This window comes from Mixophyes fleayi, chromosome 4 (genome assembly GCF_038048845.1).
Source record: "Mixophyes fleayi isolate aMixFle1 chromosome 4, aMixFle1.hap1, whole genome shotgun sequence".
Lineage (NCBI taxonomy): Eukaryota > Metazoa > Chordata > Amphibia > Anura > Limnodynastidae > Mixophyes > Mixophyes fleayi.
The window spans coordinates 140,476,282-140,499,164 of NC_134405.1; the positions used below are offsets into that span (position 1 = coordinate 140,476,282).

At 38.5% G+C, this 22,883-nt stretch overlaps 1 protein-coding gene across 2 annotated transcripts in view; it reads left to right on the top strand.

Annotated features, from left to right (window-relative positions):
* SND1 (staphylococcal nuclease and tudor domain containing 1) overlaps nucleotides 1-22,883 on the top strand; it is a 479,575-nt gene that overhangs the window by 123,273 nt on the left and 333,419 nt on the right. Inside the window, exon 11 of one of the 2 annotated variants that reach the window (XM_075208519.1) lies at nucleotides 272-361. In XM_075208519.1, the coding sequence (XP_075064620.1) occupies nucleotides 272-361 (90 nt within the window). Of the gene's footprint in view, nucleotides 1-268; nucleotides 362-22,883 lie in introns of both variants that reach the window. The other variant, XM_075208518.1, reaches the window with a different exon arrangement.

A 22,883-nucleotide genomic window follows, 5' to 3' on the forward strand; every position in this document is an offset into this window, starting at 1 on the left:
TCCTACACACACACACTACTAGTATGTTTTTGGTCTGTGAAACCAGAGCACCTAGAGGAAACCCACTCAAGTACTGGGCCCTGGGCACATATCTGCTATACAGCAATGCTATCCACTGTGCAACAGTGCTGCCCAATTATTGCTGTCTGTATCACTATAGAATGTAATTCAGTGCCCTTGATTAGGTTACTGAAATTGTATTGATGCCTGCATGTTCTTTGCTATGTAGTTTGTGGTTTGCTCATCTACATTCATCTTTGTTTTCCAGCAGGATAAAAATAAGAAGCTCCGTCCTCTCTATGACATTCCGTACATGTTTGAAGCCAGAGAATTTCTGCGCAAGAAGCTTGTTGGCAAGAAGGTAAGAATTAAACATTTGTTCCATGTGAAGTAAGATGACCACTATGGTGAAAGTCGAATACTTCACACTTCTACACTGGTGTGTATTACACCCTGACAGTGCCACACTGTCCAGTCATGTAACTTAGTGTAGCAAATAAAAATAAGGATGGCTATGCCACCCCTGCCTTGTACAGTTACATTTAGAGTTGGCAAAAAAAATTTTTTTTTTCCCCCCAACCTACCTATTGAATTACATGAAGAACCATGGAGTTGACTTCTTTGATCTGCTCGGTTATCTCACAAATGATCTATCTCATCCCCATTTTGATCTGAGGTTGCAATATATCAGCAAAGGACCCTTTTGGAATACAAATAACCAAATTGAGGTATGTTATAGGTTCCATTGCAAGATAAAATGCTAGCGGGGAAAAATAGCAATGGAGAAGTTCCCTAGGCCTACACACAGATGTAACTTCCAAAGGTGGGGAGTGTATGTGGAGGTTAACATACATTAATGCAGCACACCCTGGCCAGGATTATTCAATCCACGTGTTTTGTATAAGGGTCACACACACAATAACAAGTAACCCTGACTTCAAATATATAGAATGACTCAGATTACTTTACAAAGAAATAGCCCCACTTAGCAGTGTATTGCCACCATATTTCTTAGTTTACAATTAACTTTATAGAGCAGACATGATAAGCAGCTGCCTGGATGTAATAGCCAATTGCCCCCAGTATTCAGTCTTGCCTGCCTCTTGATTTGGTATGCATGTATTTAGACTTGATGATGCACCAGGTGTCTAGGAATCGGTCTATGTTTCTGTAAGAGAAGGGTGATATTCGTTTTGCCTTTTTGCTGTGTAAAATGAAAAATCAAGACTAGACTGTCATTAAACATTCTTAATTGGCATATAATTAGACAGTTAAGCTAATTAGCTGATGCTTATTAACCTTTTTAGCAAACATTGGTTAGTTGCTGTTCCTTAATGGTCGAATCTGCCAGAATAGTGTTAAGCCTTTAGAGTGCAGTGTTGCAATGTGTTTCTTATACTCCCACCTTCACACTACATAGAAATGACATGTGATACCTCCAGTGTTCACAAGATTAACAAGTTATGGTAGGAGAAGTGTGTTTTACAGGTGTTTTTATTAAGTGTATTGATGTGTGCATTTAGAGGTTTGGGCTGTCTGACACCATTTTCTTGTCCAATTTTACTAATAAAAGACAAATTGGCGCAACAATGATCTTCGTTAATATTACACTGCTGAAGAGCAAATACCAACATTTAAGGAAAGCGCTATACTCCTGTTTGTTCTATGAAGATTAGCTATTTAGTTACAATATTCTACACAGGGTACATTGAATTTAGTTTAGATTTGTTTTTAGTATCAATTTGGAACTTCCATATAGCTACTGAAGTTCGATAGAATAGCCATAAACAGCAGACTAATGCCGTTCAGAGAAAATCTTAATTAAAAAAATATCAATGGTGGCAGCAGTGTTAGAGGCATATGACTTTAACAGTTTTACAAATGTACGAAAAAAGTTCTGTGGCAGGAAATGATCATTCTTAAAGGCTAATAAAAGTTTAAAGTACTTTCAGTTGCTTATTATTGTGTTTTGTAACTTATGATATCATGCATAATACTGGTGTTGCAGCATTCCCCCCTCACCTAGACATTCTAGAACCAGTCCTCTGCTAGTTTGCCTGATGCTGCTGATCTTAGGAGTAAGCCAGGCAGCAACATAGTTGGTGGTGATGCTGTCAGTTGTCCCTAAAGAGTTGACCCTTTATTCATGTACATATATTATGTATATTTAGTTCAGGCCAATTAGTGCACAACAACTATATATCTTTTTTTTTTTTTTTTTTTTTTGCTTTTTCTTTAAATCCCTGACAAAGCTGTGAACTGCACTTTTCAGAGCAGTGATGTTTGAGGGACGAGGTCAGGAATTCTGGTCTGCAACTGATCTTAAAAATAACAAGTACTTTAAAAAAAAAAAAAGAAGCAAAAAAAAAAAAGCAATAATATAGCGAGAAGCGGCAGGTGCATAAATAGAAGCAAATGGTACAAATGTAAAGCCCGGTTTCTCAAGTGAATTTGACAACTTTAGTTATCTATGATTGCATTTAATGTACTTTCATTTGTCAGCAATTTACAACTGTGGCCCTTATGTTTTGTTTACCATTATCCAGTTAGATTGCAAGCTCTTCAGAGTACAGACCTCATTAATTTTATATTGACACTTGCTATTATACCTAATTTGTTAAAAACTCTACTTCTGTCCTTCCTTATTAGTGGCAATGGTTATTTAGTTCTTTTTTTGGAAAACAAGATTTAATGAATTTTATATTTGTTTTGCCTGAGGGATCTTTTTTAATCATAACTAATAAAGCTTGGCAGGTGTGTTTAGATCAATAGGTAGGCTCTGTGAAAGTTGTTCACATTTTTCTTACAGAAAATGCCGCAGATTCTTACAAATGTTTAGGAGCATTCTAGGTTTATTTTTACTACTTCTGTTAGTCTTAGTAGCTGTAGGTAACTTGACTAGTGTGCAGTCTTTAGGAATTTGTGTATTGGCAGTGTCACGAATGCAAGCTTAAGATGGTGTGTTAATTCCTGGTAATGTTGAGCATGGGATTGCTACAAATGTTTGGATTGGTTCAGTGGTATTTGTTGTAGTGAGGGTTAGTGGGGCACAGGTTGTTTTGGTCCTTGGATAAGTATAAGACTTGCACCATATGACCATTTGTCTGCCTGCTGGCCAGGTATCTCCGCATGCTGTATATAGAGTGGGTAATGCGTGAATATTTGGCTGTAGTGTCTGAGTCCTTGGGTACATTATTCGCAGACCAGATTTGTATGGGAGGAGAGATGCTTTCTCTTCCTCCTGTTACACAAGTTGGATATATCTCTACGTTCAGTTCAGCTGGACAGAAGTGTTAGTCCACACACAGCAGTTTGTTTCTGCACGCTCTGCAGGTCACTCGGCTTGCTGCTCTGCTGACTTTAGGCCTTTAATAACCTGTCTTGTTCGGTCAGGTCTCCCATTATCGTGTGCTGCTCTGTCCTCTTTAGCATTTGTGCTGCTGCCTCGCAGTTACTTAATTCCTTTATCCATTTCCTGTGATAGTCAAGAAACCATAATCCAGCTCAAGAAACTTGTTGTCATCACACTGCTTTCTGAAGAACAGAAACCTAATGCTCATCCTTGCAGTTATTGCCTTCTGCTTACAGGCTATACATGTAAAGATGTTTATACATACTTTATCTTCAACACCATGGGGTCCAACAATGCATGGCTAGAGCTGCCAAATTCTGTATTCTGGAAATCATGGTGCCCACACACACACACTTTTTATGTAAAACATAGTTCATAATCCAGCTTATCAATCTTGCGTTTTGAGGTGGGCTGAGAATGTGGTCCTGCTAGGGTAGCAGAATGTTGACTGTATTCGCTATGGGAGTGCATGTGGGGTGTGCTGATCTTGTGGGAGATCTGAACCTGTTCACTTGTGAGTGCACATGCAAATTATGACGGGGCAGTGTCCATGATGAATACAAAGTAATAAACTAAGCCTTCTGTCATACTGATGCTGACTGATAAAATGCGTTGAGCAAATTGGATGTATCCACTTTGTCTCAATATTTGTTTAAAACTAGTAGTCTGCTCAAACTCCTTAAGATCAATATTACCAGCTTAAAATAAACTAATGCCTAGAACTCATCCAGCTCAGCTGATTAGCATTTAAACAGCCCTGTCATTGCATCTGGCACTGATAACCTATCAATGGGCAAAACTTTCATGCTATGTTAGATGGTCACTTGGGTTTGTGGTCTGCAGTTTCCCATTACTGCCCATTACATATAAAGAGCATTAATCAACTGGTATTAGATTTGTTGTTTTACATAATTAGAAGAACTAATCAGTTAGTAATGATATATTTGCTTGAAAATCAGAGAAAATGAAGAATAAATCCTAATCCGGATGTCTTCTGTCTGCCATTAGATAATCAGAGGTATCTACCTGAATACTCACTGAGTATTCAGGTAGACAAAAGTGGACAAAAGTTTTGAGAATGACACAAATATTATTTTCCACAAAGTCTGCTGCCTCAGTTTTTGACGGCAATTTGCATATACTCCAGAATGTCATGAAGAGTGATCAGATGAATTGCAATTAATTTCAAAGTCCCTCTTTGCCATGACAATGACCTTGATCCCAAAAACATTTCCACTGCATTTCAGCCCTGTTACAATAGGACCAGCTGACATCAGGTCAGTGATTCTCTCGTTAACACAGGTGAGAGACGAAAATAAGGCTGGAGATCACTGTCATGCTGATTGAGTTAGAATAACAGACTGGAAGATTTAAAAGGAGGGTGGTTGAAATCATTGTTCTTCCTCTGTTAACCATGGTTATCTGCAAGGAAATACATACAGTCATCATTGCTTTGCGCAAAAAGGGCTTTACAGACAAGGATATTGCTGCTAGTAAGATTGCACCTAAATCAACCATTTATTGGATCAAGAACTTCCAAGGAGAGGTTCAATAGTTGTGAAGAAGGCTTCACGGCACCCAAGAACATCCAGCAAGTGCCAGGACCATCTCTTAATGTTGATTCAGCTACGGGATCGAGGCACCACCAGTGCAGAGCTTGCTCAGGAATGGCAGCAGGCAGGTGTGAGTGCTTCTGCACACACAGTGAGGTGAAGACTTTGGAGGCTGGCCTGGTGTCAATAAGGCCAGCAAAGAAGCCACTTTTTTCCAGGTAAAGCATCAGGGAGAAACTGATATTCTGCAAAAAGTACAGGGATTGGACTGCTGAGGACTGGGGTAAAGTGATTCTCTCTGATGAATCCCCTTTCAGATTGTTTGTTGGACATCTGGAAAAACGCTTGTCCGGAGAAGGAAAAGTGAGCGCCAACAAAAGTCCTGTGTTATGCCAACAGTAAAGCTTCTTGAGACCATTCATGTGTAGAGATGCTTCTCAGCCAAGGGAGAGGGCTCACTCAGAATTTTGCCCAAGAACACAGCCATGAATAAAGAATGGTAACATTACATCCTCCAAAAGCAACTTCTCCCAACCATCCGAGAATAATGCCTTTTCCAGCATGATGGAGTACTTTGCCAGAAGGCAAAAGTGATTAACCAAGTAGCTCGGAGATCTAAACATCAAAATTTTGGGTCCTTGGCCAGGAAACTCCCAGACCTTAATCCCATTGAGATCTTGTGGTCAATCCTCAAATGACGGATGGACAAACCCACAAATTCTGACAAACTCCAAACCTTGATTAGGCAAGAATCGGCGGCCATCAGTCAGTATGTGGCCCAGAAGTTGATTGACAGCATGCCAGGGCGAATTGCAGAGGTCTTCAATAAGAAGAGTCAACACTGCAAATATTAACACTCTGCATAAACTTAATGTGATTCTCAATAAAAGCTTTTGACACTATGAAATGCTTGTAATTTTACTTCAGTATAACATAGCAACATCTGACAAAAAGGTCTAAAAACACTGAAGCAGCAAACTTTGTGAAAACCAATACTTGTCATTCTCAATTTTTGGCCATGACTGTGCATGCCTCATCAGAAGAGGAAGTTTTAATTGTGGCGTGTGTTCCTTCTAGGTGAAAGTACATACTGGTAGGTTAATTGACTGCTAACAAATTGACCCTAGTCTGTGTATGTTATGGAATTTAAATGTAAGCCCCAATGGGGCAGGGACTGATGCAAGTTCTCTGTACAGCGCTGCGTAATTAGTGGCGCTATATAAATAAATGGTGATTATGATAGTGGGCAAAATCAGATGTCAAGATTACCATGCAGGCACACCATACACTAGTGAAACTGTGCATGAAGCAGCCTTATAATGTTCCGGGTACAAGTTATACCTGTCTGGATTGTGCATGATTTTAAGTACATTTAGGTGTTTTGGCTGTACACTGTTGTGCCGGTGGCAAACCCATGTTTGCATGGTTTTGCCTAATGACACTGGCTTGACTACAGATGGTACATTTTTTTATGGAGGGACACGTGTTTTCCTGTTGGAAAATGTTGGAGAGAAGTGGCTTGAAAGGTTTTGCCCCTTTCATGTCAAAATTGATGTTTCTGTACATTTGAGAATTTGATACTGCCAATGTTTATTGCAATATTATTGAGTGAAGTCCTTACCCCTCTGGCCCTTTTCGGTTTCCTATTCACCTAATAGTGTTGGTCTTGTTACGGTTAGTTGATGATCACATTGATCCTAGTCGTTGTGTAGCTCCCTGGCAGCAATTCATGGGAAACTGCTTAAGTAGATGATCTATCGGCTTTATTTTAGTCCAGAAGCTGTTCTGGCACCCGTGCATATTGAATAGAAAAAAAACAAATGGGTTATACAGGCTACATTGGACAGATAGTTTTTCATTGACAAAAAAAGCATAAATTGCACCTTTTGATTTCAGATGGAATTTATGTACCAGCTGTACAATTGCTTGATCCTTAAATTAACCCTTTTATTGCAGCTTGAATGTTTACATAACTATATCCATTAGATACCTTTTGTCCTAATTTATCTCAATTCTAGGAGCTGTCCAGTCTTTACTGACAGGACTGGATATGTTTGTAGAGTGCATCAGTCACTGGTGCATGTGGAAATGCAGCCTAGTGCTTCAGCTGTGCCAATTTGACAGGGATAATATTGGGAGTTGGGCCATTGTGTGCACCTTGATATATTTTATTTTTACAAAATCTGTACTTTGATGTTCACATACAAATTGATTTTTATATGGGCCTGCATTCTCTACCATATTTTGTACAGCTGTGCGGGAAGCATAACATTTTATACTACATAAAAGTTGCTTTAAACTGTGCCTGTCAGTCAGAACTAAAACTTCTAATCAATAGTACAGCCTGAGCAAAAGCATAATTGTAATCGACAGATATTCCATTTGTAATCATAGACTATAAAACTGCCCCCCTTGATGGTCTCATAAATGCCATAAACATTATTTAAATTTACTGTGGGTTATGGGCTGTAGGTCCTGTGACACTAGGGGGCATATTCAATTCCGATCCGCGGAATACGCCGGTAATACGGTACCGCAATAACGTGAAAATCCACGTTATTGCGGTACCGCGGATTACGTTCGCGGCCGTTCCGGCGCGATCCCGCGAATCGGGATCGGAATTGAATATGCCCCCTAGTAGTCTTATTAGCGTTAGAATAACTTAAAAGTGGGATTTGAAGTCTGTGTTTTTCAAGCACAGTGAGCATTATCCTGCCAGTATATCTCCTACCACTCATGAATATACTTGTCCATAAGGTCACTAACTTCATGCAGGCAGGTGCAATAGTGAAAAGAACATTATTGTAGTTTTGCCTGTAGGTTTCTTTCTGCTTAGAGACGCATGACTAACTGCCTTAATATTAGCTGTGTAAACGCTGACTAGGTTTACTAACAAAGTGAAAATGTGATTTGGTTGACATGGGTTTTTTTTTTCTCCTCTAATCGTTTGCGTTTAGCATTTATTTTGCATTTGAAAGTTGTTAAATTGTTTTGTTTCTACATGTTCGACTGATGGCCGCTGATTCTTGCCTTGTCAGTAAATATCCATTGCCCATTGTATAACTGCACCAAACACAACTTCTAATTTCTTAGTGGGGCAGACTCTTTATTAAACCTCTGGCTGGCAGTTTCCCTCTATTGCATTGTTATAAGAAATTTTAAAGACGATACAATTGTCCATGTAAACTTGATTTTATACAGTCAGGCTGTAGAACTTGTTTGAATATTGTAATAGGTCTCACAAATCTCCTAGCAATAAGATATTAATATGCAGTATACTGTGGGTGGGCACATGCCTTGCTTGCCAGCTTTAAGATATGAGGTTGTTCATGGACCCCTGTGTGCACTATTTACATTTTCTGTGGCCTGTGGTGCAGCCTGCTTTCTATGTAAAACATTGTCTTTAAAATGAAAATAACCAGCTTCAAGCAGCAGAACAGCTGCCGGACCCTGCATACGGCTGAGTAGAGCAGCTATTTCACCATAAGGCAAGGAAGGTTGGATAAAAGGTACCACTGATTCCTTCCTTCCGATTAATTGGGTAAAGTGTCCCAAGCTCTTACGTGATCAGTGCATTTCCCAGAGGGCTGGACAGCCTTCTGATAGAAAATGACGAGTTCACACTGATCATTCTGCAAATCAATTTCTGGTCTGCTCTTTACTTCCCTGTGTGGGGACGGTCTTGTCTTCAAGCTGTTTGTACTAAAACAAATGGTTGCAGCTCTTGTAATGAGCTGCAGGGTACTAATGTATTTTTAGATTCAAGTGCCACTATGTGTTCTTGCATTGGATTATAGTGAAGAGATTCCTGGTGATCAGTTATTCCAGAGCCTGCACCAACAAGTTCCCGCTTATCTTTCATGGAAAACCAGATTTTATCTGCAAGTATAAAGTGTGGACTGTTTTTTCTTTTACCGTTTTCTCTCAAAGTAAAAAAGAAAAAAAACAAACTTATTTTTCTTCTAATCGGTCTAAAACATATTTCTATCGAAAAGCTGGATATTTACAGGTAACACCTACACCGAGCAAGCTTGATAATTAGCCTAAACAGTGTTATGGTGTTCAGAATGTAGACTGTACAATCTGCAACAATGAAAGAACTGTACTTAGAAAAAGATTGTCCCATTATTACACACAGAATTTTTGAATCACGTTATTTTACAGATTAGTCAGTAATAAACTGATTTGCCGCTCAATGTGTTTCTTTGCCAGAAAGCATATCTGTAAATCCACTGCCCTGCACCTATTATTTATATCAAGCTTATTTAAAGTCTGAGCACTCTACATATCAGAACAGATAAATATGCAGAGATCACTTGCACAAGCGTAGACTAATTGTTTGCACTGAACACTGTGTACAATCGTCTTTGGGAGAGATTATGCTGACTGTCTGCAGGAGCGGAGTTTGTAGTGTATTTTTAAATTAAGGTAGTTATAACTTTTGTGTGCGATTTAAGATGATTTTTGGAACGTTTCTGCAATAACTAAAGCTGTCTGAAGATGGAGCTAGCCATTGAAGCTTATGGGTAGAGGTATCTTTTTACTCCTCACTGCAACTTACCTGCTGTCTCCTGTCAATATTGCAAGCATTGTGTGCACATGTGCAAAGCACATTGGCCCTAGTGACCAGAGGAGAGCCAGACAACGAGACTTGAAGGGTAAGTGAAATCCTTGCCAAGACAGCCTCCTATCAGATGCTCTGTTCTGGGATGACTTTAATAAATGGGGCCGAAAAATCAACTGTCATCGTTGCAATGACAGATGATTATTAATGAGGTAAAACCCTGTTAATTAATAAGTGTGCTCCAAAAGGTTTTAAGTTTCAAGTTAATTTTCCACATTGGATTTTGTGACCTGAATTTCTCCATTTCACTGCACCGATTATTACATATTACCTGAAGAATGCCGACTGAGGAATGGGAAATGTTTTACTCCAAATGATCCAGTTGCATTAGGATGCAGATGCCAGTGAGGCCTCTCTGAATACATGTCTAGGCTGTGAAATAAAGAACAGCTAGCCAGTGTAATTCTTTTGTGATGGCTTTCAATGCTTTTATATGCTTTACTTGATAAAGAATCACAGGAAAGTCTATTTTGTTATATATAAATATTTTTAATATGCTTATAATGCAAAACACGTATGTTTAATTTTGAAAAATGTCTAGTTTTGATTTAAATCCAATTTTTCTCTTGACCTTTTTCTGTAAATTCTGCTGTGACATTTCAACTACTGTTACTTCTAGCCCACACTAGGGTTACAGGGCAAACTGTTAAACTAGAAAATATACTGAAAATATAAACCGATCATATCGTATCTACTCAATATAGCCATAATTCGGAGCAAAATGTAGAATTTCTAAGATTCCTCAATTTTTGGTATTTTACCATAATGGATGGGGTGCGTTGGCTATAGGCATACTGAATACTTTAAATTAATTTACTTGAATCTCAAGACAAAAAAATTAAAGTATATTTCTTGGCACAGAAGAAATGTACTTCTACGGTGAGGTTACAATGTTAAAGATGTTTTGACCTCTGTAGCAGTTGAAGCTACATTAAGATAAAGCTGCTTCCTGTACTGGTTCTAGCCACTGATACGGAGAGGCAAAAATTGTGGATCTCCCCATTCAGAAACACTACGTTTTAAGGGGTAGACTTGTGTTAAGAAAGGTTACATTCATGTTGAACTAAGGAGAGCCCTATGCTAAGCCTGCTTGTGAGAATTCTCAAAATACATTAACTTGGGTCAGGTCAAGTGATTAGTGGTGGGTGTGACATAAGGGGCATGGGCTGAATACCTATGACATCGGAGAACTCTATAGAACTTGGATGCATTAATGTAACCAAAACTTTTTAAAAAAAATAAAATAAAAAAAATTCACCTGCCGTCAGTGTTCCGTGCATAATTATGCAAATGAGCTCATGGTGTTAACATGGAAAGCTCTGATTAAGAATTTTATTGTTGCAAAGAAAACCTAAAAGCCCAAGCTGGGAAACTACCTCATTGATATTTTTTCCTATGTTTGTGTTGACTTGCAAACACTAGGAGCTAGGCACATCACAGCACTTGCAGCATTCTCTGACAGTGTGCATTGGGATATTTTGCTATGTATCTCTGCATAAATACTAAAACTATGGAGTTCCAACACTCCCGTACAGCATGCTCTCAAAGTACCGCCATTTTCAATAGGTTACCCTAACACATATATAGAGACGGAATGAATTGTGAAGCAGTATCTGTATAATCCACTTGTTTCCTGTTATTTCAAACAAGCATTCATATAATGCTTAACACGGAAATAGAAGTTATTTAGAGGGCACCTTGTGTGTGTGTTTTTTTTTTTTAATAAAGTTTTTACTCGTTTCACGTGTTCTCCAACTATTCAGTATGGATTGCTAGGTGTACATGATTAAAGGATGAGTAAGGGGCAGGTTCTTTTAGAAATGTAACTATATAGGAATCAGATTTGCCTGCCTTGATTGATGCATTGCGGTAGACGCTTCCTTGTAAAACTAGTTGTCACAGTGGCAGGCATCTCCATAACTGCCAGTTGGGGTTCCTAGCTCAGATCTGCAGTTCTCGTACTGCCTTACACTTTCTCACAAGATCTTCTGCCACTCCCATAGAAGTTAATTTTGTGTAGAGAAAAACTAGGAAACAAATTCATGTTTGAAAATACAGCTTACATTAATAAATTTACATGTAGAGGTTCATCTCCCAGTAACTATAGACAGCTGGCATTCAAAGGATTTCTTTAAGCAAGAATATATTCATATTTTTACAATGGTGTAGTCACAGAATGGATAATGCTGAACATAAATGTCCCAGTTCTTGTTTCTGCATTTATAACTCATGGTTATATAGGCTTATCTTGCATAGTTGGATATCCTTTTTGATAATTAGATATCCAATCCAATGAAACATTCCTTAAAATTAGATTAGATGTATAGTTAATGTCACCAAATGTTGGAGACGAGGTGGGGCGATATACCATGTACATGCTTGTGGAAAGTTAGTGGGCAAACTATCGTTAGTGATAAGCTGTTGCCATCTGACCATACACTGACCAGTCCTGTTGAACAACTTTTCACTTTCTTGCAATGACTCACATTTGAATAAAATATACTTTGAAATAAGCTTATTTAATGCATTCTTCCATTTGCAAAATACAAGTGCCTCTCTGTACTAATTGGAGACTTTTATTTGCATACAATTTATCAATTTGCTCCCTCATCTAATTCTGCTAGTTATTAGTTTCCTTCCCAAACTATTTTCTTGTAATTTGTCAGATATGATTTGTGCAATTTCTTGTTTAAAATTATGGCTCCTCTCAGGGAGAGAGCTTCATTAACACATTTCTAGGCAAGAAAGCTAGCGTTCAAAGACTCTTTACATCTCGATTTGTGCAAATGTTGCCAGTGCCTGGAACAGTAGTCATGCAGCGTCGGGTGAGTAGTCTGTGGTGTAGATGGCATTCACAAGCTGCGTGCAGTATAGAAGATGCCAGTGTAAACAATACAATATACCTGCTGTCCAAATATCTTTTAGAATTTAGACACTTCTATTATGTACGGAGAGGAGAGGAATTTCAGTTCTCTCTAGCCTGAACACTGCTGCTTTGCTTGAAAGCCTTTGGCAGCTGGGTGTAATGTTACATTGTCATTCTGAATCCGATTAAAACTGTTTTTTACAAAATCTATTTTGATGGAAGACTTAATAATGCAAAGGTGATAAATGTTGAAACTATTCAGAATAGCTCAACCCACCTGCATTAGAATGGATATACATTTCCACAACACAGGGGTTATCTTGTGCAGTCTATATTTTCTCCCCCTAATATGTGCCCTCTAACCTGTTTTATAGTGTTAGTGATCCTTTACACTAAAAGGGACATTGGTCTCTTATACAATTATGAAAAATCCTTCATAGGAATAGCTGATATAACCATTGCTAGACTAAGGGTCCAGTGGGCCTCAAGCTGAAAGTGATGTGCGCTGCACCCAGGTATGGAAGAAAATTGTCAATTCACAGAGCTATAATGAAATGTAACCCTGTGCAATCAGCATACAGTACAGCATCAGGTGGGTAGTGCTTTCATGTGTTTCTGATTGTGAAACACTGGAGTCTACTAATGCTGTATGAATGTTAATGTGATGCGGACATGTCCTCCCAGGATTCTGTTTGGCCAGAAATCTTTAAAGTGGACATAGAACTATGTTGTATATCAATTTGCTAGGAACCAGTGATATCAATATTCTTAAGGATGTACTGATTCTTATTTAATAGTCTACAGTCTTAAGAATGTTCAGGGCTGTGTAGACTACAGATTTACTGCAACCCAAACTTTTTCTCCAAGAAAATAAACATTGTACCACTGTGACAATTCCTTTTTTCAGTCTAGTTTAGATATGATCAACTTAATTTATTTGTTATTTTTAGGTGTCTCAGATACTCCTAGCAGTACCCCAAATGCCTGGTGCATGGGTAGAACCCTGGATGTGGCAGTAAGTAGCATTTACTGGCCGTGTATTACTGTACCCTGGGTGTCCACCACACAATGGGGCCCTGGGAATTGTCTATTTAAACTAAGCTCTGTAGTAATTGTGATTTCCCCTATGGCCTATTTGTGGCTGCATCAGGTAGAAATAAGTTATTGAACATATTTATTTTAATTAGGAGTGCAATACACCTCTGTATATCATTGCAAATGTACTTATCCTTTTATATTGGTATGTGTTTTGTATGGACTTTTAAGACATGTGATGGTCCTAATGCTAAACAATGAGTCCCTATATATAGTGTCATCAGTAGTTGATGGGCAGTGCTGGTTCTCTATTACCATTTGGAGGCTCCTGGGAGTACCTCTTGGTAAATTAGCTCTCAATTTAAAAACACATGTATGACCCAATATAGGGACTCATTGTTAAGAGTTAGGCACCCTATCAGCAGGAGCACCTTGACAGGGCAGGTGGCTTATCATACATGGGCAAATATGTGCAACGGAGGTCTTTTCATACAAGTAAAATAGCAGCTCTTTTACTGGTTTACTGCAGTGTGCTGGGGGATTTTTTTCTGTATTTGTGACTTGTGACATTAAACGGTTTCCACAATGACACAAAAGCCCTATGCTTAAAAAGCAATCTTTGCTTCCAGATATCGTATACAGTATATCCTTTGTTTAGTAATGTGAAACTGTATCACCCTCTTTCAAATGTGCTATTTTAGCGTTTGGTGAGGGCTAGATTGTGAATTATGCCCTAACATCTGATCAGCTCATTTCAATTATGCAACAGAAAATAAGGTAACGTGAAGCCATGTGTAAATTGCACTCCTACAACATCCATATTAATATAGAACAGTGTTTGCTAACCTGTGACACTCCAGGTGTTGTGAAACTACAAGTCCCAGCATGCTTTGCCAATATATAGCAGCTTATGCTGGAAGAGTATGCTGGGACTTGTAGTTTCACAACACCTGGAGTGTCACAGGTTAGCCAACACTGATATAGAAGGTACTTTGAGTCAGATTGTGCTAATAAAGTGCACTTCATCATATCTTAATGAAGTGCTATAACCCCGATATATAAAAGCAGAACCTTTGACAGCTTGGGCTGGAGCATATAGGTTTGTGTTGAGACCCATACCAAGTACAGTATTTGCAAAAGGATTTTTTGCTGCTCTTCAGTTTGGAAAGGGTTATAATAAAACTTTCAAATAATTTGAAGTTAATCATTTCACATTGAGAAACATTTACAAATGGACAATATTGAAAACCTTTGTCAATCATTCTAGGGTGGTTGTTTCAACAAATTTACCTGAAGATCAGATCCATATTCTCTGAGAAATCTCAAAGAACCCAAAAGTTTCTACAGTCCTGTCCACATCTATTAATGAGTCTTCCATCTTTAAGACTGAAGTAGTGTGACTTTCTTAGGAGGGTGACCAAGAGAAAGTCGACTTGGGTTTGAAACAAGAGTTTTGGTGTCCTTTTGGAGAGGACTAGACCAAAGTGTTGGTGGTTTGGTATTGTAGCAGTTCATTGGTAAAAACCAAATACAGTGTAGCACCAAGTATCATGTAAAGTCTGGTGGTGGTTTGGGGTTGTGTATCCACAGGTCTTTGATGCTTTGCAATCATTGAGTCAACTGTGTCTAAAATCCTGCAACTAGAAATTGACCCTAAGCACACCAGCAAATCTACAACTGACTAGCTGATGCACTTAAAATGGTTACATGAATTTGTTGCTGCTAAAGGTAGTAGTTTATACATGCTACTGAATCGTATGGTGTGCATTACATAGGTAAGCTTTCTGATCTGCTGGAACAGTTCAGAACTCATTGAATAGTACATTCATTCTATTGCTAGCTATGGTAAGGAGAATATCCACTTCAAACAAGATCACTTCAATTTTCACTTTCTTTTTTTTACTTTTATATAGATCATGAAATATTGTCTGCTTTCTTCTACTTACACATTGTCTGTAGACCTAGCAATTACACAGCCTGTGTCTTGGTATCATTTCCGATGTAGTCCATGTTACACGGTTTAGATTATAGGGTTCATCAAGTTTGTGTAGAGAATTACTTATGTCTTATTATACTTAAATGCAACACTGTCTACAGGCAAGAGGAATAAACCAGAAATGGGCAGTTGTGTCCAGGGGCTTTATAAAATAGGCTGCTCTGTGTTAAATGTAAAAAATAAACTAATAAAAATAATAAAAAAAAAATTAATCACGTTTCACTTTTGCTGAGGTGCCCTTGGGCACATTTCTCAGAATGCATTTTTCACTTTGCCCGTTGCCCTTTGGCACTTGCTGTACTTGAGCTGTCCTTTTTGGAAGATGTGCACTTCAGTAAATATTAAAATAAGAATATATTTCTAACGGAGCAGCTTGAAAAGGCTGTGAATGCCGTGTTTCTCCATTAGATAAGGTTGAACTGGCTGACCTGTTTTGATGTGGTTTTCCTTGCTTCTTGTCCTGTTGCTCTGTTATATAACCTGAAGGGCTGTTTGGGCCACATTTCATAATAAAATGGAGATGAGGATGTTACACAAGGAAATTGACTAAATTGTTCTGATGTTATGTAAACGGATTCCTAACTTTTATTAGAATGCGCTTTTTGTGGCATTTAACTTTGCAACTTTTACAGAGCAATGATATGTAATTGCTTAATTAGAGTAGAATTTGATATATAGCCCTTTTTCAACTTCCTGTTTTGTTTTTTCCCCCATTCGCCCTTGTGGCACAGTGGTTAGCATTGCTGCCTTATATTGTTGGGGTCATGGATTTAATTCCCACCTTAGCCTTATCTGTATTGATTTGTATGTGTTGCCAGTGTTTGAGTGGGTTTCCTCTGGCTGCTCTGGCTTCCTCCCGTACAGTCCCACAACATACTGGTTATTTGACTTCAGAAAAAAACTAGACCCTGTGTGGGTGGGTGTGGTAGGGAATTTAGATTGTAAGCTCTAATGGTGCAGGGACTGATGTGAATGACTACATATCCTCTGTACATGTGTATCGGTTATAATGCAACATTTAGTTGCGCTAATTTATTGAATCTAATAATTGCTTGGCTGATGGCACCCAAGTGATCAAAAATTATGCAAGCTAAAATTGTGTGCGCAGGCAGCTTTAGAATTGGCAATTTATCTTTCAGCCGTATTGCTAGGAGTGCCGGCTGGTCCATTTATTGAACTAATGTTTTATTGATATTGCATTGAATAGTGAAAGTATACAGTTTATCCAGAGCTCAGTATAGATCATCTTTATACTGTCCACGTCAAAGGCACCCTTGGCAGTTTGAGCTTAATAGCTTGTGATTTAAATGAACGGACCTCTACTAAAAGTACATGTTTATAGTGATCTCTTGAAGATTACCTTGTATTGATCATGAGTCACCTCTTAGTCTGCTTTGAACTGCACAGGTTTAGGGAGTAGCATCATTGACCACACTACGTTTTTTTTTTCAAACTTATACCTATAAGCAAGGTATTTCTTTTCCTCAGTTACTGTGGCTCCAGATCATATATGGATTTTAAGAGATGTAAAAGGCGTTGAATGCAGTTGGATAAGCGGAGTTGATAAAAGGATGTAAATGTACACAGGAGACTATTCACGTTGTAATTTTCCTTCAATATTTAACAGCTAGTCAAATATGAATATGTAAATGAATAAATTCCATCTTACAAAATATTTAAAAGGACAGTTATATAAATCCGTTCTGTAGTCCACAATAATACAGAGAACAAAACATGCTTGAAAACAGGATCCTAACAGATGTATGTCTGGATCTTGTGTTACTTTCTGTCTTAAGCATTTTCTATTGTATTTGTGAATGTAATTTCTGGCATGTGAAGCTGCAGAATGTTATGGTTTGTTCCTCCTTATTCCACCACCCATAACTTTACTGAGCTGCTGGTGTACATAAGCTAACATAGAAAGATGGTTGCCAGCAAGTTTCAACAGAGTTCAAATCTACTTGCATTTTATATGAAATACGTCGAGAGTCCTGCACACCCCTATCCCAGCTCCATAAATACTAAGTGTCGGTTCTGTCCACTAGCTCTGACCACGTGTTCCTCAATGGCTGGGCTGGCGGCTTAGATAAGTGGCTATTGAGTGGGCTGGAGATTGGACATACTATTTTAACTAGCACTACATTGGTTGGCTATTATTCTAAACCCTATTTAATTTTGTTGATTTGTGATTTCTGCTATATAGTTTTCTTGGGGATAAGTCACTGTTGAGTTAAATTTCCTTTAGTTGTGTACTGGGTATTATAACCACAAGCCCCATTGGAGTCTATTAAGAAACCCTTTGTGCACAGAGGTTATGAAGTCTTGCACATTTGTGTCACCATAACAGATTATTTAACAATGAACATTCATTGTAGATTATGAAACTTCCACCATTTTGGATATATTAGAAAGCCCATTTTACATGGTTGCGTTTAATGTTAATAGTTGTGAATTTGTAGGTGCTTATCATTGTACAGATTTATGCAGTCATCTTAGTGTGACTTGGCTATGCAACATCTTCCTTCAGAATGGGTTTAAGTGGCTCTTATGCTTTCCTTGGTATAGTAATGAATCTTCATAAGTGTGTGGCTAGTCTGTTTTTAACACAGAGATGAACATAATACACAAATAAGCGTCCAGTGAATGATTGTTTTTGGGGGAGGTGTGCATCCGTTGACACCAATTGAATTTACTTCCTAATGTTGGCCACCAGCTGTAAATTGTTTGCATTGGCTGCTGGGATTTGTACAGACGTGACTTAATAGCCAGTTAGAGTGACAATGATCTTCCCTGTTTAAGGAACATGGTGTAGTCTTGTATATTGATTGTGTTAACTTTAAAGTTGCTAATTCCTCATGTGACCTAGCCGGTAGCGCTCCCTTCCTTGGTTATGACAGGCAGAGCTGACTCCTTGTAATGGAGCAGGGTGGGTCAATAACCCATTACTGTGTGAATATCGGGTCTAATGTCTTAGTCCAATTATGCACTTTTTAATAGGTACTTGAAGATGTGTGTGCACGGGTACTGTGACTTAATTGCTCTGGGTAATGAAGTATGATGACCTATTACTACTCTGGCTGTGATATACCATGTAAGCTCTTTTTTTTTTTTTTTTTATTCAATATCCCCTCTGGTTGTTTTTGTATAAAACAAACTGGATTAATGCTTGTTTGCACACTGTTTGCCTCCAGTCAATTGTGTAAGTTTCCCATCTCCTTCCAGTGTCGTACAGATTGAGCTGCTGCTCATTAATGTAGCATTATGTTGTAGAGATTGCCTCCCGCACATGCAGTTTACTTAGTGCAGTCGGTTCTTTTAATATAAAAATCCAAGTTCTCACAGTGCTCAAAGGCTATTAATGAGCAAATTACTTGCTTTATGCTCTCGCATGTGATTGCTGTCTGTTGTGCAGCATTGGATTCATTATGGTGAAGTGACCAGTGTTTATATGAAGGAAACCTTTTACGGTCTCTGGTTTCAGACACTGATGAATGTGGTCTATGTATTTTGGAAAAACTCTTGTGTAGGTAGCAATATGTCCATTTTTAGAAAATGTCTGCTTGTAAGCTGGGTTCTCAACAGAATCTGTATCATTCCTCTAAAATTATAAGCTTGCCTTAGCAACTCAGTTTTTCATAGAAAAGGATGTTAAAATATTCTCCAACTGCAAGTCTTTTCCAGAGGATTCCCTCACCATTGTCCACATAGGTGAGCATCACCCCAGGGATTTTTAACATTTATACTGGTGTCCCCTTTGCCTTGTAATACTCTGGCGTTACTTCGAATCACTCGTTTGCTGTCGTAGGCACGAGATTTACCAGGACAGTCAACAAAAAATCATTGGTGTAAAACTGGGTCTGAGACTGAATACAAAACTGTTCATTTAACCGTGCTATGGTACTGCTTTAAGGTACTACATAATTTGGGTAAACATGATGCACATTTTTGCTGGTGATATTGCCTGACATATTATGCAGCAGTAAGTAGCTAAAACAGGCCCTTTATAAAGTACCATTCTGTGGTAAAATGATCAATCTTTTTATGGCAGTAAAATTAATCATTGTTCATGGTCCTGACGGACGACTTCTGTGAGTTTCGTAAGCTTATAGAAAAAAAAAACTATAATTGTGATTAAAGTATTTCACAGCTATTTTTAATTACCAACCTAATGTCATAATCTTGTTTTAGATAGCTATACCCCTTATGGCTGATGAGAGTTTTACTTCAAAGGAAAAATCTGGCAATTGCCCTGAAACTGGGTAGGAATCCATATTGCAAAGTCCCAGACATTTCACTTTATTAAAGAACTTAAGTTACACTTGTCTTTCCTCTCGGTGCAGCACTGCGTATTATGATTGGCACTATATAAATAAGCAATAATAATCTTGCCTTGTAATGGTTTGTAAATTTCCCACTATATTTTATTTTAAATATAAAATAAAGGTACCAATAAGCTTCATTCATCCTGAAAGCTATTTAAGTGTCACTCTCTGTACTTCAGTTTAAAGGAATACATTATACTATTAAATACTCCTTACCTCCTCGTACCTACTTATGTGTCTGTTTAGCCTATCTATTGTATGCAAGTAGTGCCAGTAGACTCAGATCTGTAGATGTAGGGATGGGATAAACATGGTTTTCTGCCAAGGGTACTGGGTGCATTTTAACCATTTCTACAGCACATTGAGGGCAGTAGGGAATTCAGAATGGGGCAGGAATTTATGTGAATGAATAGCAGCTGAGTGCCTAAGATGCAACAATTTAGTGCTTTGGATCCTATTGGAAGAAAGGTGTTACATAATTAATTTTGAGAATGTTTAATTGACAATTTCACCAAGAGAAATCCAGAAATGTTGTATTTGCATATTTGGAGAGATTGACTTTGAAAAATTTGTTTGTTTTATTCTCCCTGACAGTAAATATAAATGTGATATCACAATCAGATGTGGATTGTTGCAGGAATATGTGATCTTAATAAACAGATGATGAAATGTGGAAGTAGTTTATTGAAAGAGCAGAAAGTGATGGAGCATAATGTCTGTGCAACTTCAGAAAAATGGTTTTCTCCAGCAATGTCTAATATATAATCTCCAAATGAAATTGGCGGAAGGAATGGCTTGGATGCTTTCACTTTATCTAGCACTAGCTTTCATATTTTATTTTTTATTTTTTTACTATTTTCTGTTCTCACATTAGGAGAAAAATGTAATTTTATTTTTCTCATCAATCTTCAGCATGTTTCTCCAGAAGGCCCTTTACGGTTTCCAGCTAACTGCCCTCTACACACGGATGGCAAAACATCCTTGATTTGCACTTCCCAAGGCGATAATTTTTCTCCCTACTGCCACATGAACTTTTGGCAGCACGATTAGGGGATAAAAGGTGCATTTTAGTCGATTTAACCCTTGATTTTCTTTATTGCTTTTAGAATATGCATCTTAAGTCATGAAGGCAAAAAGATGTCACTTGCTGTCTTCCATGCAGTGTTGATAGATAGGATTGCAAGTCAGTGTATATATCATACAAGATTCCATGGGACAAAGGGCAACTAAAGACAATGTCTTCTATATTTAGAATAACTTGTAATTGTACAGGTCAAGTCTGGTGGGCCTGTAGAGGGCTGAGCCGTCTACAGCAGTGATAAGTAGCCTGATGCACTTCAAGGGCTACACGGGCCTCTAACATTCAAACGGGTCGCACATTACGCTTAATCTCAGTAATGGGTGTCTCCTTTGATTAAATGCATTAGTTTAACGCCTCTGTAACACACGAGCATGCATTTTAAACAAGTGTTACAAACTATAAACAAATCTGACATTAAAGGAGGAAGGAGCTGGGGTCTGCCTGTTACCCTTCACTGCTCTACAGTATTAGTGTTTCCCAAACCCAGTCCTCAGGACCCCTAACAGTTGTGCAGGTTTTCCAGGGGACAAGTGATATAGCCTGTGGATCTGTTACATGTGTCAGTCAGTTATGACTACACCTGTGCTCCAGCAGAGCGATGGAAAACATGCCCTGTTGGGACTGGGTTTGGGAGACACTGATCTAAATGTTAAGATGAGCTCTCCACATACCCTATGACCCTCTTACATAAAATTAAACGTTGCAGTGATATGTTGTTGTCCTTTCAGATGGCTCCTTTAATTTCTCCATTACAGTAAATACAAAAGTATGTGAGGACTTGTGCAGTGTTATCTGCTGTTTTTATAGCTGTCATTCTCCTCTTCCTGTCTTAATGACAGAGGGATTTCTGTGAGATGGATCAAGACCCAGTGAAGACCAAACACCCTGTGATTATAGAAACCTTTATCCTTCCTGTAGAATGCGCTGCTAGAACATTTCACACATTGCTACTGATCTGCACCACTTAGGGTTTGTGTCTTATACTTGCGTTTCTGGAATAGTGAGCAATTTATCTTAATCACTTGAAAGTTAAGGATTTGAACAAATTAAAGTTTAATTTTCTTTGTGTGTTAAGAGGGTTTGTAAACTGTTAATGTGTTCAAGCCTCCACTCCCTACCCCCATATCACATACCAATACAAATGAACTTCGGACACCTGTCTACCATCCTGAATTGTGATCACATGACTGAGATGGCTATTTAGAATCCAAGGCAGACTTTCAAACAACTACACTTTATGTAAAAGCACTTCATTTTTATTGAACAATGAGACCCCCATTCTCTTCCCTCTTTCTATACATCACCATCATCACCATTTATTTATATAGCGCCACTGATTCCGCAGCTCTGTACAGAGAACTCATTCACATCAGTCCCTGCCCCATTGGGGCTTACAGTCTAAATTCCTTAACATACACACACACACACACACACACACACACACACACACACACACACACACACACACACACACACAGTGACTAAGGGCAATTTAATAGCAGCCAATTAACCTACTAGTATATTTTTGGAGTGTGGGAGGAAACTGGAGCACACGGAGGAGAACATACAAACTCTTCACAGATAAGGCCATGGTTGGGAATTGAACTCACAACCCCAGTGCTGTAAGGCAGAAGTGCTAACCACTTAGCCACCGTGCTGCCCACATCAGACTTGTTTTTTAGTAGTAATTTTGGTGACGGTTATCTTGTCAAAATTGGATTTTTATCCAGCAAGTTAGAAAATCGGGTGGCATTGGCTGACTTGGAAGTGAAGTGTGTTTTGAAAAGCATTATACATTTGGCTGCACAGTCTGGCATCTCAACTACAGATCTTTCATAGATCTGATTGTTTGGCTATATGGTTGAACTGCTACCTGCATTCACAATTACTACATCTTAAGCTAGGTACACACTACACGGTTTGCGTCCAATAATCGGCTCAATCAGCCGACATACGACCGCTCGTTCAAAAGTCGGGTCAGTAAGTGTAGTGACACGATGGTCAAAAGTCTGCCCAAATGGACAATTGTCGCCTCATTTGGTTGGTCGTACCGT